The sequence below is a fragment of the Chiloscyllium plagiosum genome, unplaced genomic scaffold, assembly GCF_037043375.1.
Source record: "Chiloscyllium plagiosum isolate Xiang-an unplaced genomic scaffold, Cpla_swu_hap1 HiC_scaffold_34, whole genome shotgun sequence".
Lineage (NCBI taxonomy): Eukaryota > Metazoa > Chordata > Chondrichthyes > Orectolobiformes > Hemiscylliidae > Chiloscyllium > Chiloscyllium plagiosum.
The window spans coordinates 37,936,115-37,954,903 of record NW_028270172.1 but is presented as its reverse complement, the minus strand read 5'-3'; the positions used below and the strand labels follow the sequence as shown (position 1 = coordinate 37,954,903).

At 39.9% G+C, this 18,789-nt stretch overlaps 1 protein-coding gene across 3 annotated transcripts in view; it reads left to right on the top strand.

Moving 5' to 3' along the window:
- cdkal1 (CDK5 regulatory subunit associated protein 1-like 1) overlaps positions 1-18,789 on the top strand; it is a 616,294-nt gene that overhangs the window by 464,436 nt on the left and 133,069 nt on the right. For all 3 annotated transcript variants that reach the window (XM_087978607.1, XM_087978608.1, XM_087978609.1), the window contains exon 12: positions 7,193-7,255. In XM_087978607.1, coding sequence (XP_087834733.1) covers positions 7,193-7,255 — 63 coding nt within the window. The remainder of the gene's footprint in view (positions 1-7,192; positions 7,256-18,789) is intronic.

The window sequence follows — 18,789 nt, the reverse complement described above, 5'->3', positions numbered from 1 at the left end:
GCTGAGTTCATGGATTAATAGTCTAACGATAATACCACTGGGTTATTGCCGCCTCATTCTTGCTCCAATCCTACTTGAGTCCCACCTCACAACTCTTTCTCCCATACATTAATGACATCATCAGTGCTGCTTGCCTCTCTCATCCGGAATTGGAAAAGTTTATCAATTTCTCTTAGATCATCCATCCTGTTCTCACTTTCACCTGGTCCACCTCTGACTCCTCTATTTGCTTCCTTGACCTCAAAGTTTCCATTTCTGGGAATAGGCAGGCCACCAATATCCACTACAAAACCACTGACCCCCACAGATACCTGGACTATACCTCCTCACACCCTGATTACTGTCAAGGCTCCATTCCATTCTCCCAGTTTCTTCATCTTCATGACTTCTGTTCCAATGATGCCAGCTTCCAAAAGGGGGCCTCCAGAATGTCCACTGTTTTCCTCAACCAAGGATTTTCCACCACTTTGGTTGACCGGGCCTCAGCCATGCCAACCCATTTCCGGCACATCACTCCTCACAGCTTCTCTTCCCTCCTATGACACCAATAGAGTTTCCCTGCTCTTCACTTACCACCTCACTAGCATCCACATCTAAAGGATCATAAGTTGCCATTTCGCCACTTCCAGCGGGATGTCACCATCAGTCACATATTCCCCTCCCCTCCCTTGCCAATCTTCTGAAGGGACTGTACCTTCCAGGACAGCTTGGTCCACTCCTCCTCCACTCTCAACACCACCCCACACCCCCCACGGCACCTTTCCATGCAATCACCTAAGATGTAACACCTGTCCCATTTACTGCCTCCGTCTTCAAAGTCCCAGGCCCCAGACACACCTTACAGGTAAAGCAGCAATTTACCTGCACTTAATCTAGTCTCCTGTATTCAATCTAGTGTTCTCTTTAGCTTCTAGTTACCTGGCCTGCACTTCAACACGCTAACATGTCCCCTGGCCAACATTTGTGTTTTGAGTTTGCTGCAGTGCTCTCGCAATGCTCAGTGCAAGATGAAAGGACAACATGTCATCTTCCACTTGGGGACCCTGCAGCTTTCAGGGCTTAATATCATGTTCAATAATTTTAGAGCCTGAGCATGGTCTTCCATGTCTTTCCCGAAGCCCCCAATACCAGGCCTTGGCATCACATGGGTTACTATTACAACCAACTCATTGTCAGATACTAATGGTCCCCATCAGCAGTTTTTCTTTCTCCCCAGCTGCCCATTACCCATTGCTTTTGTTTGCCCAACTGCTATTCTCTCTCTGGATTCCATCTCAATCTAATGTTTACTCCTCTCCCTACACCATCTTCAGCTACGATCAGTTCTGAAGTGTTAACTCAGCTTTCTCTTTGCAAATGCTTCTAGACCTGCTGATTTTCTCCAGCAATACCTGTTTTGTTGAAAGTTTCCAGCAGCTGCAGGTTTTTTTTCATGTTAGTTTATTGTTTATTGGCAACTGCCTGGAAGTAATAATGACTTAATAGCGAGATTATCACCTCACTGTTTAAACCTTAAGGGGAAACTTCTTTCAAATTTTGTAATTCTTCCTTTATGTCAAAATTCTGAAATGTTTCCCTCCCATCATATTTCCCCAATTTTCTCACCATTTCCTGTTCTGCTCAAGGAAGCATAAAATTCTGCCGTTGTTTCTGACATTTAATGCTGAAATCTGGAGCAGCATTAAGGCAGTACAATTGGGTTGGTGACTGTGGATTAGCAAATCCATAAAGATCAACAAGGCTTGCAGTTTCATGTTTTAACTGGAAATATGTTTGGGTGAACACTGGATCAAGGGCAACTGTAATGTCAACCCAGCTTGTCGTGCCGCCAGCTTTTACTATCTGAGTTCCAAAATGATAAATGGCAACTTGAGAGAGATTAACCATGTGTCAAACGGATCCCAGTAGAGAGTAAGTCAGTCAGCCAGAATCTTTGGGAGAGGCTGGAAAAAATGAAAGGGAGAATTTGCAGTCCGTAACGTTGGAGCATGACCATTCAGAGTCAGTGTCACAGTTGTTCATGCAAAGATCAAAAGCAATTTGAAACACTGTCTTCCAAAAATTTGCTGAAGGTAGGTTCATTGAAAATTTCACAAATGAGATTATAGATTTTCCACAGGCAGGACATATTAAGGGTTTTGGGACCACGTTTGCCAACTGGGGTTTATGGGTGCTGAATTTTTAAAGTGAAATTTCAGCTAACCAGATGAAGTGTGCATAAAAGTGTTGCTTTAAGGTATAAAGAACAAAGCTGCAGTATTACTTTTGATCATATTTTATTTGTGCAGTACTCATGCTCCAAGTTTTCAAAATATGGACTTATGCTGTATTCACTGTAAAGCTACAGCATAAACAGATACTTTTTGATTGAATCAATGCATGTGATATTTTAAAATAAATTATATTATAGTAAAAATGTGTCAATTGACAGCATATCCTTTTTAATTGCGCAAATCTAGACAATAAAGCAATAATTTGCCAGTGATGGTGCTGCTTTTAAAAATGAAAGGAAGGATTTGAAAATTCAATGTACTATATGTAAATGTTCAAAAAAGAGAGAATGTGCTAATTTTGCTGTCACTTCTGTAGCAGAGCTTCAGCAACAGCCGGGTTGTTTTTGGAAGCCAGAATTACCGCCATGTAGGAAATCCTGCCATTTTACTTTGATAGATAATGACAGTTTGAGGATAATTTATCTCAGAGATGAGAGACTCCTGGGTTTGCACGTTTTGGCTGCAAATTTGAGTTTGATTCTTCAAAAGTAATTGAAACTAATGTCAATATTTTTAAGACTAACTGTAGAAGATTTAATTTTATCACTGTTCCATAAGATGGATTTTGCTTTAACTTCTGATATCTTTAGACATAGCATTTTATCTTATGGTAAGCAAATAGCCTGACATTTAATTCAATAATAATGTCACGAAGTGCTACTAAACTATTGAATGTAGGATCATTGCATACAGTCTGAAATACAGTATTTTTAACATGCAGGAGTAGTTTTTCAGAGTGATAAGTGTGTATTCACAATTGATTAAACTTGAGTTCAGCTTTCTTTAACCACTTGATAACTTGACTGGAGACTCACAAGCATAATGGGAAAGTTCAGACCCTCATATGACAAAAAGTAAATTAATTCTGAGGTGATTTATTCAGTCAAAAAATAAGAAAAAAAGCATGTGTTACTTTGTCTTTCCACAGTAGATATTATTTGGTTTCTCAAATAAGCCAACCGAGGAATTCAGGAACTTTGCGTAAGTTTTTACAGAAAAACTAAGGATAGAATTTTTCTTTTCCTGGTGTGGCATGAGCAATGGTGAAAAGTTGATAAATATGGGAAGAATGAAAAAAGTAGAATCTCAACATCAAGAAAAGGTTTTGTAGTATTCCCCTTGAAGCTTAAATGTTGACTTCAGAATCTCGCTGTTGAGCAGTGACCTTATTCCCATGCATTTGTATCTCATTATTATTCCAACTCTCATTTATTTGCCACTTCCAATTCTCTCCATCCCAAGAAACTAGACAGCACAAATTCCCATCCACAATAATGTCCCTACATGCTCCATGCATACTGTTCTCCTTCCCCACCATCCTCCTTTACCATCCTATCATGCAAGTCAGTATTGATGAACTAACATCCTTCCTACATCACTATGCCTGCTTTCTGACCAACACACTTAGCACTTCAGCCTTTCAATGCTTTACTATGGAGCTCATGTACACCCATGGTTTGCATGCTTCTGCTATTTGCATTGCATGCAGGGCTCACACGCATCTCCAAAGGATGCATATTATGTCTCTTAGCTTGTTTCCTTAGCACTCAACTCACTTTGCTTACTTGGAGGCTGCCACTCTTTTAATATATTATATTGCTTGTGTATATGCTGAACTTAACATTGACTTACCAGCCACCAGCCTCTGTGATTTGTTTTTTATTGCACAGGGTTTTTAATGCTGAGTTATAGGCTGCTCGTGCTGTTGCTTGCAGTATTTTTTGTAAGTGTTTGCTGACATCACCAATCTGCTGATAATTTCAAACTGCACATGTTCACTTCCCAATTATTTTCATTTTGTGCACGCACAATAATAAAGCCATTTTTCTTTTACATTTGCATGTATCAATCAGTACTTTGATTCAATATTTTTCATATTAGGGTGTTTACTATCTTAATCTTGTTACCTTAGATATACTTTGTCTGCAGAGCTACAAATATTGTAACTTGTGGTTTACTTCAATATATACCAACTAAATAAGCTACTGCATCCTCTCAGCCATTTTATGCCAACTGATAATCACTTTTGGCTATTTCATGCTGCTTTCAGCCAAGAGCATCCTCAACAGGGATGGTGCGTATCATCAAAAACTGCAAAAGCACCTAATCAAGAAAGATGAGGATAGTGTTTTTTTTATAAAGGAAGTGATTTTATCGCAGCCATTTTGGACAAAGCCTCATTGGAGAGATTTAAGCAGTTGTACCATTATTGAATGATTTGAGAAATAGATTATTCTTTGTCAACAAGTCTGCATGAATTATCAAAAATGAAATGTAGAAACTATATATCACTTGTCACTGGTGTGCTGTTATTTAGTTGGATAGTTTTTAAGTACCATCAAAACTAACTATGATGGTGTGAGGCATGCAATGGCTAGGATAAGCTGGCCAAGGATACTTAAGGGGTTGACAGTAGATAGGCAATGGCAGACATTTAAAGAACACATGGATGAACTTTAAAATTTGTACATCCCTGTCTGGTGTAAGAGTAAAACAGAGAAGGTGGCTCAACCTTGGCCAACAAGGGAAATCAGCGATAGTGTGAAAGCCAAGGAGGAGGAAAATAAATTGGCCAGAAAAAGCTGCAAACCTGAGGACTGGGAGAAATTTAAAATTCAGCAAAGAAGGACAAAGGCTTTAATTCGGAAGGGGAAAATAGAATACAAGAGTAAGCTTGTGGAAAACACAAAACTGACCGCAAAAGCTTCTATTGATACATGAAGAGAAAAAGACTGGTGAAGACAAATGAAGGACCCTCACAGCTAGAATCATGTAAGTTCATAACAGACAACAAAGATGACAAACCTGTTGAGTAAATACTTTGGATCAGTCTTCACTAAGAAGGGCACAAATAACCTTCCAGAAATGGTAGGGAACAGCGAGTCAAGCATGAAGGAGGAACTGAAGGAATTCCTTATTAGTCAGGAAATGCTATTGTGTAAATTGATGGGATTAAAACCCAATAGGTTCCCCAAGGCCTGATGCTGTGCATCAGAGTACTTACCGGAACTGGCCCTAGTAGTAGTGAATGCATTGATGATAATTTTCCAGCATTCTATAGTCTCTGGGGGAGTTCCAATGGACTGGAGGGTAGCTAATGTAACCCCACTTTTTACAAAAGGAGGGACAGTGAAAATAATTATGGGTCAGTTATCCTGACATCAGTGGTGGGGATATTGCTGGAGTTCATTATTAAGGATGTAATTACTGAGCATTTGGAAAGTGGTGACAGGATCGGTCCAAATCAGCATGGATTCACTAAAGAGAAATATGCTTTACAAATTTTCTGGAATGTTTTGAGAATGTGACCCGTAGAGTGGACAAGGTTAAATTAGTCGATGTTGTGTGTCTGAACTTCCAAAAGGCTTTTGACAAGGTCCCACACAGGAGATTAGTAAGCAAAATTAAAGTTCATAATATCAGAGGTAATATATTAATGTGGATAGAGAACTGATTGGCAGACAGGAAGCAGAGAGCTGGAAATAATGGGTCCTTTTACTGGCAGGCAGTGATAAGAGGCTGAGGGGTGACCTTATAGAGATTTACAAAATTATGGGGCATGCATAGGGTAAATAGGAAAAGTCTTTTCCCTGGTGCCGGGGAATCCAGAGCTAGAGGGCATAGGTTTAGGGTGAGAGGGGAAAGATATAAAAGAGACCTAAGGGGTACCTTTTTCACACAGAGGGTGGTACGGGTATGGAATGAGCTACCAGCGGAAGTGGTGGAGGCTTTGTACAATTGCAACATTTAAGAGGCATTTGGATGAGTATATGAATAGGAAGGGTTTGGAGGGATATGGGCCGGGTGCTGGCAGGTGGGACTAGATTGGGCTGGGATATCTGGTCAGCATGGACGGGTTGGACCGAAGGGTCTGTGTCCATGTTGTACATCTCTATGACTCTATATGACTCTAAATGGGGAATCTCAGGGTTCGGTACTGGGACCCAGCTGTCCATAGCATACGTTAACAATTTATTGTATTTTATATCTCCAAATTTGCAGACGACACTGAGCTGGGTGGCAGTATATGCTGTGAGGAGGATGCTAAGAGGCTGCAGGGTGACTTGGACAGGCTAGCTGAGTGGGCAAATACCTGGCAAATGCAATATAATGTGGATACGTGTGAGATTATCCACTTTAGTCGCAAAAATAGGAAGACAGATTATTATCTGAATGGTGGCAGTTTAGGAAAAGGTGAGATGCAATGAGACCTGGGTGTGGTGGTGGAATAGTCGCTGAAGGTTAGCATGCAGGTGCAGCAGGTAGTAAGGAAAGCTAATGGCATGCTGGCCTTCATAGAGAGAGGATTTGAATATCGGAATAAGGATGTCTTGCTGCAGTTATACAGGGTGTTGGTAAGGCCACACCTTGCAGGTTTGGTCTCCTAGTCTGAGGAAGGACATGCTTACTATTGAAGGAGTCCAGCAAAGGACCAGACTGATTCCCAGGATGGCAGAACTGACAAATGAAGAAAGACTAGATTGACTGGGCTTGTACTGACTGGAATTTAGAAGAATGATTGGGGATCTCGGAGAAAAATAATAAAATCCTGATGGGATCAGACAGGCTCGATGCGGGTAGACTTTTCCCGATGTTGGGAAGTCCGGAATTAAGGGTCACAGTCTAAGAATATGGGATAAGCCATTCAGGACTGAGATGAGAAGGAATTTCTTCACTCAGTTGTGAACCTGTGGAATTCTTCACCACAGAAAGGATTCATTAAATATATTCAAAAGGGAGCTGAACATGGTCCTTGCGGTTAAAGGTTCATAGGAATTTGAGAGGGGGAAACTGAAATTGCATGATCAGCCACAATCATATTGACTAGTGGTGCAGGCCCAAAGGGCCGAATGACCTAGACCTGTACCTATTTTCTATATTTCTGTGTTTATAAATATTGGCTGTTTCTTTCTTTTCAGAAAAAACAGAGAACAAGGATGCTGTCCCAGCTATTTCAGTCCTATACTCCGTATGATCATAAGGTAAGATAGCTATGATATCCATTGTGGTATAGAATAACGGTTCTCATGATTATGCTTTTTCACTATTGTTAATATTCTATTAAATATTGGTAATGTATAATGCACCATTTATAATAGATGTCGGGTGCCTCAAAATAAAGATCAAATGTAAGATTTCTAGCTCAACTGCAGTACAGCAGACTTCAGCAAATTAAGTCTGAGAATAGAAATTTTACAAATGGCCATTGATTGGTCGAAGTTAGAGCTCCTAAAAGAAGTCATTTTTAATCAATTTTGCAGAATTAAAACTATTAAGTTTTTTTTACCCATAGGGCTACCTCATTTTGTTGTATTAACATTTTGGTGTTGATGTGTGGAGCAAATGTGATGAAGGTTTTAACTATTGTTATTATTTTGAACCTAGAGTCTTAAACTGAACAAAATCGTATATAGTTTTACGTTCAACAGTAAGGGAAGGCCTTAGGTTAATTTATGAACGTTGTGAGGGCCATGTGAATGTTTCAAAATGCATTTTACATGCATTTAAATTAGACTTTTTAAAAAACCCCTGAAGTGAACTGCTCAATGCTTTAGAAAATGAGTAAACGAGAGCAACTATCAGCATGTGGCATTCGTGCATAGGTTTCTTGCAGATAGAGTCTAGTCATTCAGGGAAGAAAAACGTGTCAGTGCAGCAGTGGAGTTTATCAGTCTTCAGAACAATCAAGGCAAAAAATAAGGAGTCCTGAGTGGTTTAAGGTCAGTAAGAGAAAGCTCCAGAAACAGAATGCTGTTGAAGATGAGTGCAATGAATCCATGTTAAGAAATAAATGAGTTGTCCAAATAGTTTGTTTACGAGTCTCATGAAAAGACATTAACTAAAGAAGATCACAACACATGATTGCAGAGGTTTACTGGAAAAACTCCAAGTGCAGTGGTGCCAACTGAACAATAAACTTTAAAATGGAAACAGGATGACCCTTCACAGAGTTTTGAATATCTGTAAAGTTGTTGAGAGATTGAAAGGTTTGAATCATCATTTCTGAAACTTTTATTAACACAGTTTCAAATAGTTCTCACAGCGTGTAAAATAATCCATGCTTTTTTTTGTGTACATTAAACTTGGATGTTCCTCTGTTAAAAATACATTGGCAGTCTTTTATTATGTTTAGTGACTGACCACCATAGCAACTAAATTGTGAAGTTTAAACTAATTGTTGAGCAAGCCAGAGATCTCAGTTGTCCACTATTATAATCAGCTGGTATGTTAACACAGAGATGTGAAATCAAATACTGGGATTTTTTTTATTGTGTTTGACCAGTTAGGACACAGCTGTATTTTGAGTGTTTTGTCTTTTTAATTTTTGTAGCTCTTGGCTTTTGTTTTTCAATTCTCCAAAGGGGTTTGTGGGATGGGAAAACAGTGCTGCATCTATCTTAAAATCCTGACTTAAGGTATATGAAATAAAAATCAACAAAGCAGAAAGGTAGAGAATCTTGGACAGAAAGAACAAAGGAATTAGTAATGTGAAAAAGTTGGGTTTGTAGCTGCTTGAGGTTTTAGAAAGGACACTGATTAAGGATGTGAGACATACATACACAATTTCTGTTTCTTCATCCAAGTCATAGATCTCTGATGACAAGCACAAGCTTCAGCATAAACTCCTGGGAGACACTACTTGTCACATCATGATACAATGTCTTTCTTCCCATTGTCTTGTTTCTATCTTAGGCCATGTCACAAGGCCACCTTCAATTCCATGCATTTTGTTTTTGCAAAACATCTTCTGTGTGGAATTGCAACAAATATTCAATGAACAATATACATAAACTCTCTATCTATGAGACAGATGACATGCTTAAAATATCTCAACTAGATAATTGAGTTATGATTTACCTTTTGTAAATCCATGTTGATGCTCTTTGATCAGCTCCTGTTTGTCGAAGTCATCAGTCACTCTGTTTCTGAGATTTTAGTAACTATCCATTACTTATGAAAAATTGATAGATTTGTAGATTTATGTTCATGCCTTCCTTTCCTTCTTAATGAGTGAAATGACATATGCAACTTTTGAATTAAAAGGTACCATTCCAAATCTGAAGTACAGTCAAAAGATTATGTACCTGTCATTTCTTCGCTTTTGTCTTTTAATATCCTGAGATGGAAATGATCGAGTTTTGGAAATATGTCTATTCTAATGCACATCATTTTCAATGTTACTACTTTTTTTAATAGCTTAAGTCTTGTAGGCTAAAGATTTGTTCGTGTAGCATCACTTCAAAGGAGAACTATCCTCTGTGTAGAATCTACCAAAGCAGCTAACATCTCAGTCTGCTACTTCTGCAGCCTGCACAGGTTCTCTCTTCATATTAATGAAGAAACCCATAAAGGTAGCAGCCAACAGTGCTCTCTATTCTAAGGGAAATAATGTAGTCTGCATGGTATTCCTTTGAAACAGCAACTACAGAGACACCAGTTTAGCCCAATGAATTCATTCCTTGGTTTGAAGGTCTACAAGGGTTGAAGAGCTTCCAAGAGAGAGACCTTCAGGTAAACCCTGGTTTTATACTTTTTAGATGGTTTTCTGGAGTTTTCTATTGTTTTGGCCAATAACGGAGATATACTTAATAGTTTGAAACAGAGTCAGTCATTTTGATGGCCTGCTATTGTTAATTTCTTGTGTTGCAGGACCTAATGCCTTTGTCTTGTAGATAAGTTGTTCGGGGTATGTCTGTCCAGGATAACTGTTGCCTTTTACATTATACTAACGTCATTAGCACCTGCCTTCTATGTTTGCACTGTGTCTGTTGTGTGGGTTTGGAGATTTAAGAGTTTTACATTGCCAATATACCCAGTATCCCTTGCTATTTGGACAAGTTAACAATCTATCTGTGTTTTAGCCACTGGGAGGCTACTACAAAATTTTGATTTTTAAAAGACAAAAGAAGAAAACACCCCTTTTGATGAAGGGTTGAAAAACTAAGAATGGAATTTGTCATGGTCCAATGGGTTTTTGATCAACAAAATTTAACTGCTAACCTCAGTAGATCTTAGGTTGAATTGAAATCAAGCTGGATCCACATCTTTGAAAAGTGGCCACAATTCAGCTTTTCAAGGTTTGCAAGGTACTTAGAAGTACCAGTATTTGGAAGTTTTATCAGGTTCCCAGAAACTTCTGCTGTGAGAGAGGGAGAAAGACTTGCAGTTCCTGCACTTTATTCTTCACTGACCATCTGGGCATATAAAACAAAAGCTAAGTCCAGAAAAGGTTACTATGCAGCCATTAGCATAGACACCCCATTCTCTAGTCAAAGCTAGGATTTCCAGCAAATAAGGGCCATAAATCCCATCTCTCATCTCCCTGCAAGCTTTGTTTGCCTTTTCTCTTAAGCCACTTTGCTTCTGTAACCAGCAGTTAAACCAGAGCACACATTAAACTTTTGACTTAATTTTAGGGAATATTCTGAAACAGTTCCATATCTTCCAGTTTTTCACATCGTGCTTTAATCTTTTTTATAAATATGGCACAAAGTTTATTTTCAAATTGTGAGCAGTTTAGTTTTGCAGATTTTTACCACCCAATTAATTTCATATGTGTATCCTTTAAAGATTGAGAGTTGACATTGACAGAAGCCAAACCTGTGGCCTCCAGTGTTGAAATCCTGCTCTGTTTTCTATCTACATGATTCAATATTGGTGTTGTGACATTTAAAACTAATGATCAATTACAATTTATTGTTACAAGTGAAAACGTTTGTTAGAAATTTCTAGCTTGTAGATATTGGAAGTTGAGAATTGTGTTTTTATATATTTGTTCATAGGATGTGAGTATTTCTGGGTACACCAGCATTTATTGTCAGTCCTGAATTGACCTCGAGGGCATCATGGTGAGCTGCCTTCCTGAACCGCTGCAATCCTTGAGGTGTACACCGACAGTGCTATCAGGAAGATAGTTCCAAGATTTTGGTGATGTGATTACGAAGCTTCTTATCAAGGATTTCATAAGAGTTGGTCACTCGTGATACCATCTTCCTTGTATTGGTTGAACCACAGCACTTACTTCAGTGTTAAAGATATATTAGCCCTGTTAAAGACTTTTTTTTTTCCCCTCAGGATGCATTTTTCAAGCTTTTCTAAACCCGAACAGTTTGAAGTTGAATGCATTTCCTTGAACTTATTCCAATAAACTACTCATCCACTCAGCAGTTTCACCAGATAGTTTAATGTTGTAGCTTCACTCACCCAAATCCTTTTCTTTCCTTTTTAAGTTTTCTGTGCTGTAGCTTGTCAATAAATGGAAAATGTCACCTATAACTTGATGCTAAAAGCAACCTGAGAGTTTTTTCTCCTTACCTCATCCCCTAACCTCTTCTTCCCCTGTGGAAGCATGTTGCTATGCTCACTCAAGTCTCAATGTTGACTCCAATTATCATGTGACAGTGTCCTATGCACAACATATTTCACCTCTGGCATCTCTGTTATTAAACAATTAGAGTCGTAGAGATTACAGCATGGAAACAGACCTTTTGGTCCAACCCGTCCATGCCGACCAAATATCCCAACCCAATCTAGTCCCACCTGCCAGCCCCGGCCCATATCCCTCCAAACCCTTCCTCTTCATTTACCCATCCAAATGCCTCTTAAATGTTGCAATTGTACCAGCCTCCACCACTTACTCTACAGCTCATTCCAAAAAACGTACCTCCCTTTGTGTGAAAAAGTTGTCCCGCAGGTCTCTTTTCTATCTTTCCCCTCTCACCCTAAACCTATGCCGTCTAGTTCTGGACTCCCCAACCCCAGGGAAAAGACTTTTCCTAGTTACCCTATCCATGCCCGTCATAATTTTGTAAATCTCTATAAGGTTATCCCTCAGCCTCCGACGCTGCAGGAGAAACAACCCCAGCCTGTTCAAACTCTCCTTATAGCTCAAATCCTCCAACCCTGGCAACATCCTTGTAAATCTTATCTGAACCCTTTCAAGTTTCACAACATCTTTCCGATAGGAAGGAGACCAGAATTGCACGCAATATTCCAACAGTGGCCTAACCAATATCCTGTACAGCCGCAACATGACCTCCCAACTCCTGTACTCAGTACTCTGACCAATAAAGGAAAACATACCAAACGCTTTCTTCATTATCCTGTCTACCTGCAACTCCACTTTCAAGGAGCTATGAACCTGCACTCCAAGGTCTCTTTGTTCAATAACACTCCCTAGGACCTTACCATTAAGTGTATAAGCCCTGCTAAGATTTGCTTTCCCAAAATGCAGCACCTCGCACTTATCTGAATTAAACTCCATCTGCCACTTCTCAGCCCATTGGCCCATCTGGTCAAGATCCTGTTGTAATCTGAGGTAACCCTCTTTGCTGTCCACTACACCTCCAATTTTGGTGTCATCTGCAAACTTACTGACTATACCTCTTATGCTCGCATCCAAATCATTTATGTAAATGACAAAAAGTAGAGAACCCAGCACCAATCCTTGTGGCATTCCACTGGTCACAGGCCTCCAGTCTGAAAAACAACCCTCCACCACCACCCTCTGTCTTCTACCTTTGAGCCAGTTCTGTATCCAAATGGCGAGTTCTCCCTGTATTCAGTGAGATCTAACCTTGCTAATCAGTCTCCCATGGGGAACCTTGTCGAACGCCTTACTGAAATCCATATAGATCACATCTACCGCTCTGCCCTCATCAATCATTTTTGTTACTTCCTCAAAACCCTCAATCACATTTGTGAGACATGATTTCCCACACACAAAACCATGTTGACTATCCCAAATCAGTCCTTGCCTTTCCACAGTAAATACTGATGCAAAATATTTGTTTAGTATCTCCCCCATTTTCTGCGGCTCCCCACAAAGGCCACCTTGCTGATCTTTGAGGGGCCCTATTCTCTCCCTAGTTGCCTTTTATCCTTAATGTATTTGTAAAAACTCTTTGGGTTCTCCTTAATTCTATTTGCCAAAGCTATCTCATGTCCTCTTTTTGCCCTCCTGATTTCCCTCTTAAGTATACTCCTTAGTTCCTTTATACTCTTCTAAGGATTCACTCTATCTATCCTGTCTATACCTGACATATGCTTCCTTCTTTTTCTTAAGCAAACCCTCAACGTTTTTAGTCATCCAGCATTCCCTATACCTACCAGCCTTTCCTTTCACCCTAACAGGAATATACTTTCTCTGGATTCTTGTTATCTCATTTCTGAAGGCTTCCCATTTTCCAGCCATCCCTTTACCTGCGAACATCTGCCCCAATCAGCTTTTGAAATTTCTTGCCTAATACCGTCAAAATTATCCTTTCTCCAATTTAGAACTTCAACTTTTAGATCTGGTCTCTCCTTTTCCATCATTATTTTAAATCTAATAGAATTATAGTCGTTGGTCCCAAAGTGCTCCCCCACTGACACCTCAGTCACCTGCCCTGCCTTATTTCCCAAGAGTAGGTCAAGTTTTCCACTTCTCTAGTAGGTACATCCACATACTGAATCAGAAAATTGTCTTGTACACACTTAACAAATTCCTCTCCATCTAAACCCTTAACACTATGGCAGTCCCAGTCTATGTTTAGAAAGTTATAATCCCCTACCATAACTACCCTATTTTTCTTATAGATAGCTGAGATTTCCTTACAAGTTTGTTTCTCAATTTCCCTCTGACTATTAGGGAGTCTATAATACAATCCCAATAAGGTGATCATCCCTTTCTTATTTCTCAGTTCCACCCAAATAACTTCCCTGAATGTATTTCCAGGAATATCCTCCCTCAGCACAGCTGTAATGCTATCCCTTATCAAAAATGCCACTCCCCCTCCTCTCTTGCCTCCCTTTCTATCCTTCCTATAGCATTTGTATCCTGGAACATTAAGCTGCCAGTCCTGCCCATCCCTGAGTCATGTTTCTGTAATTGCTATGATATCCCAGTCCCATGTTCCTAACCATGCCCTGAGTTCATCTGCCTTCCCTGTTAGGCCCCTTGCATTTAAATAAATGCAATTTAACTTATTAGTCCTACCTTGTCCCTGCCTGCCCTGACTGTTTGACTCGCTTCTCTTCTCACCTGTACCAGTCTTAGATCGATCTCTTTCCTCACTATCTCCCTGGGTCCCATCCCCCCACTTTAGTAGTTTAAATCCTCCCTTGCAGCTCCTCCAAATCTCCCTGCCAGTATATTAGTCCCCTTCCAATTTAGGTACAATCCGTCGTTCTTGTACAGGTCACTGCTACCCCAAAAGAGATTCCAATGATCCAAAAATGTGAATCCATCCCCCATACACCAGCTCCTCAGCCATGCAACCATCTGCTCTATTCTCTTATTCCTGCCCTCACTAACTCGTAGCACTGGGAGTAATCCAGCTATTACTACTTTCGAGGACCTCCTTTTTAAATTCCTGCCTAACTCTCTGTAATCTCCCTTCAGAATCTCAACCTTTTGCCTTCCTATGTCATTGGTTCCAATGTGGACAATGACCTCTTGCTGGCCCCTCTCCCCCGTGAGAACATTCTACACCATGTCTGAGACATCCTTGATCCTGGCACCAGGGAAGCAACGCACCGTTCTGCTTTTTCCCTGCTGGCCACAGAAACGTCTGTCTGTACCTCTGACTACAGAATCCCCTAACACAATTGATCTCTTGGAAGCCGACATACCCCTCATTGCATTAGAGCCAGTCTCCATACCAGAAACTTGGCTGTTCGTGCTACGATCCCCTGAGAATCCATTTTCCAAAACAGCATACCTGTTTGAAATGAATATATCCACAAAAGACTCCTGGATTAGCTGCCTACCTCTCTTACCTTTCCTGGAGTTAACCCATCTATGTGACTGTATCTGAGACTTTACCCCCCTTCCTATAACTGCTATCCATCACATAGTATTGCTGTTGCAAATTCCTCATTGCTTCTAACTATCTCTCCAACCGGTCCATTCAATCTGATAAGGTTCGCAGCCAGCAGCGTTTATGGCAGATATAATCCGCAGTAACCCTTAAACTCTCTTTATACTCTCTCATCTGACAAGAAGCACTTGTCACTCAATTAAAGGCTGTTTTTGTTCCTTCACAATCCACAGACCCAGAAAATAACACCGTCTTATTCCTCTACAAACACTGCTCCAATTTAAATTAATAGTTATGGCTTATATTTTAAGTTTAATCAAGAGAGATATCTCCAAAAACTTACAATCAAGAAAGAACTTACTCTACTCACTACTGCAGATTCTCTCTCGGCCACACTTAAAACAATGATTAACTTATCTGGTTCTGTGCTGTAACTTTGCCCAATAGTTCCTCCAAGATCAGTTTTGAATTTCACTGTTTGATAATTTTCCCAGATGCACTCCAGTGTCCAGCGATACAACGAATTGAAACATCAAAGGCAGTAACTGTGCAGGTTCTCTCTCGTTCTCTTTCTCATTTTCTCTCTCTGTCACCATGTGCTTCCTTTGTCTGTTCTTCTCCCTTTTAAAACTGCTGTTGTTTTGACTTTTTTTTTCCAAAGTTCCAAAACAATGCAAAAGCATATAAAACAGTAATTGCTGCTCCTGCAATTCAAGGAAATCACCTCCAGCACCTAAAATACCTCAAAAAATGAGCAGCTATTACAGCAGCACAAGAATAATGAGTCTTTGCTTAGCCACGTGACATTTGCACATGAATCAATGTAGAAAAGGGAGAATTGCAATTACAGAAACCTTCATTGCTGTCTCAAGTGGTCTTTCTCAACTGTAAAATTGATTTATACTTAAATAACTTTTCCAGATTTTCACCAACATGAGAACAGGAATGCCAGAAAACCATTCAATAAGTAATAATTTTCCTTTTATTTGTCTAATACTAATAATCCTTTAAATATCAGTCACCTGACATACCAAGCTTGCACTATCATTCAATAACAACATGGCTGATCTGGTCACGTTCTCAACCCTGCTTTAAGATCTGCAGTCCGTAGCACTTGATTAGTTTGTCTTTATAACATTATTTAACTCTGCCTTGAATAAATTCAGTGCCCCAGCTTCCGCTATTTTCTGGTGAAGAGAATTCCACTGAATAACAATCCTCTGAGAGAAAAACAAATCTCCTCATATCTATCTTTAAAGGGACACCTCTAATTGTGCTGTGTGCTCTAGTTCTAGTATCCTCCACAAAAGGAAATATCTATCTTGCTTTCACCCTAGCACATCCCCTCAGGACCATACGTGCTTCAATAATGTAATGTCTCACTTTTTTCACTCCAGTGGTACTCCGTAGCCTTATCTGATTCGATAATCCCCTCATCGCAGGAATGAGTCAAGAAAACTGAAAGGTTTTATGGTTTTCTATTTGGTAGTCTGTATGATGTATATCATAGATGGTCATGTTCTTGTGAAGACAGATATCTTAAACTTTATTAACTACCCTATTTACATGGTTACAGTTTCATAGATTTACATAGTGTGGTTTCTGTGTTTACTGGTGTAACTCTACATTACGTACATGTAGCTGACTGACTGAAGACATGACACTGACACCATGACACAGAGCTTGACTGAAGAAGAAGCAGGTAACTTGATGTCAGAACTGTCTTTAAGGTAGGGGTCTGTCTTCTGGAATCTATACCATAATACAACATCCACTTAAAGAATGAAAATCCTTTTCCTGTAATATATACAAAGATGCAAATAGATAAATTGGGCAGAATCTTATAGGGGCCTGAGTAACATAGGCCATGTGGAAATATTGTGTGAGAACTCTGGCAAAGCCTATCTCTACTTTGGCGGTGTCTTGCTGCAATTCTTAACTAAACTTTGGGCATCGATGTCAGATTCCCACCAGGGAACAGTGAATTGTAATATTAAGGTGGATTGTTACCTATTAACCATGTTATTAACTACACAACTAAATTGAAGGTAAGAGACAGATGGTGTTGGTGGACTAAACATAGGAATATTTAGTTCTGTTGATTTTTTAGACTGGATGCCTATGACCAGCAATGTGCCACAAGGATTGATGCTGGGTCCACTGCTTTTTGTCATTTATATGAATGATTTGGATGCGAATATAGGGGGATTGATTAGTAAGTTTGTAGATGACACCAAAATTGGTGGTGTCATGGACAGTAAAGAAGGTTACCTCAGAGTACGACGGGACCTTGATAAGACAGGCCAATGCGCCGACAAGTGGCAGAAGGCGTTTAGATAAATATGAGGTGTTGCATTTTGGTAAGGCAAATCAGAACAGGACTTATGCACCTTAATGGTAGGATCCTACAGGGTTTGGCCAAACAAAGAGCCCTTGGGTGCAGGTTCATAGTTCCTTGAAGGTGGAATTGTGGGTCCAAAGAGTGGTAAAGAGTTATTTGGTCTGCTTGCCTATATTAACTTCAGTGCATTGAGTATTGGAGTTGGGAGGTGAAGTTGCAGCTGTACAGGACATTGATTAGGCCATTTTTGTGTTCAGTTGCGGTCTCCTGCTATAGGAAAGATGTTGTTAAACTTGAAAAGGTGCAGAAAAGATTTACAAGGATGTTGCCGGGATTGAAGAGTTTGAGCTATAGGCAGGGGTTATTTTCCCTGGAGCGTCGGAGGCTGAGAGGTGACCTTTATAGAGATGCATAAAATCATGAGCGGCATGGATAGCTTGAATAGCCAAGGCCTTTTCCCCAGAGTAGGGGAGTCCAGAACTAGATGGCATAGATTTGGAGTGAGAGGGGAAAGATTTAGAAGGGATCTAAAGGGCAACATTTTCAAGTAGAGTTGTTGCATATATGGAATGGAGACTGGTACAATTACAAAATTTCAAAGGCATCTAGATGGGTACTTGAATAGGAAGGGTTTGAGGTCTATGGGCAAAATGCTGGCAAATGGGACTAGATTAAATTTAGGTTAACTGATTGGCATGGACAAGTTGAACCCATGCTGTACAACTCTATGATTCTATGTGCACTTTCCTTTGTTATGGACCAGGCCTAACCCCTGAAAGCATGTTTAAGCAGGTAGCCTAGCCCGTAACTTTGCTATTTGTTTCAGGTAAGTGTATAGTGGATATTCCCGGAGTGAATTAGCTGGTCAGACTGCTGAGTTTTAAACAAACAGGAATTATTTATGGAATGAAACACAACAAACCAAAAATGGAATACCCAAATAACTTAACCTATCCAAACCTGAAAGGCTATCCCGACTTAATAATGCTGTTCCAAAATACTTGCAACAATCCCAATAAACAAATTCCTTAGCACAAATAGTAAAAATGACACTAAAAGCTTACAGGTTATGAAGTCTGAAGGGCAGGAGGAGGGGGTAAGCGTCCAGTTTCAACTGTGACCCTGACTCAACTAACCCCGAACTGAGTTGACCTGCCCAGCTCAAGAGCTGGCTACACCCCCTTGATTATACCAGTCTTCTTTTAGAACAGTTGAAAGCTTTCTGCCTGAAGCATTATCTGTTAGGTATAAACAAAAAATATTCCTGTATCGTGGGACACACTAGCAACTAGCATTGAAAAGCTGCTGCAAAGACACTTTGCATGCAAGGATAGAAACCCAGTTCAGGGATATTAGGACCAGGCTGGATCTCAAG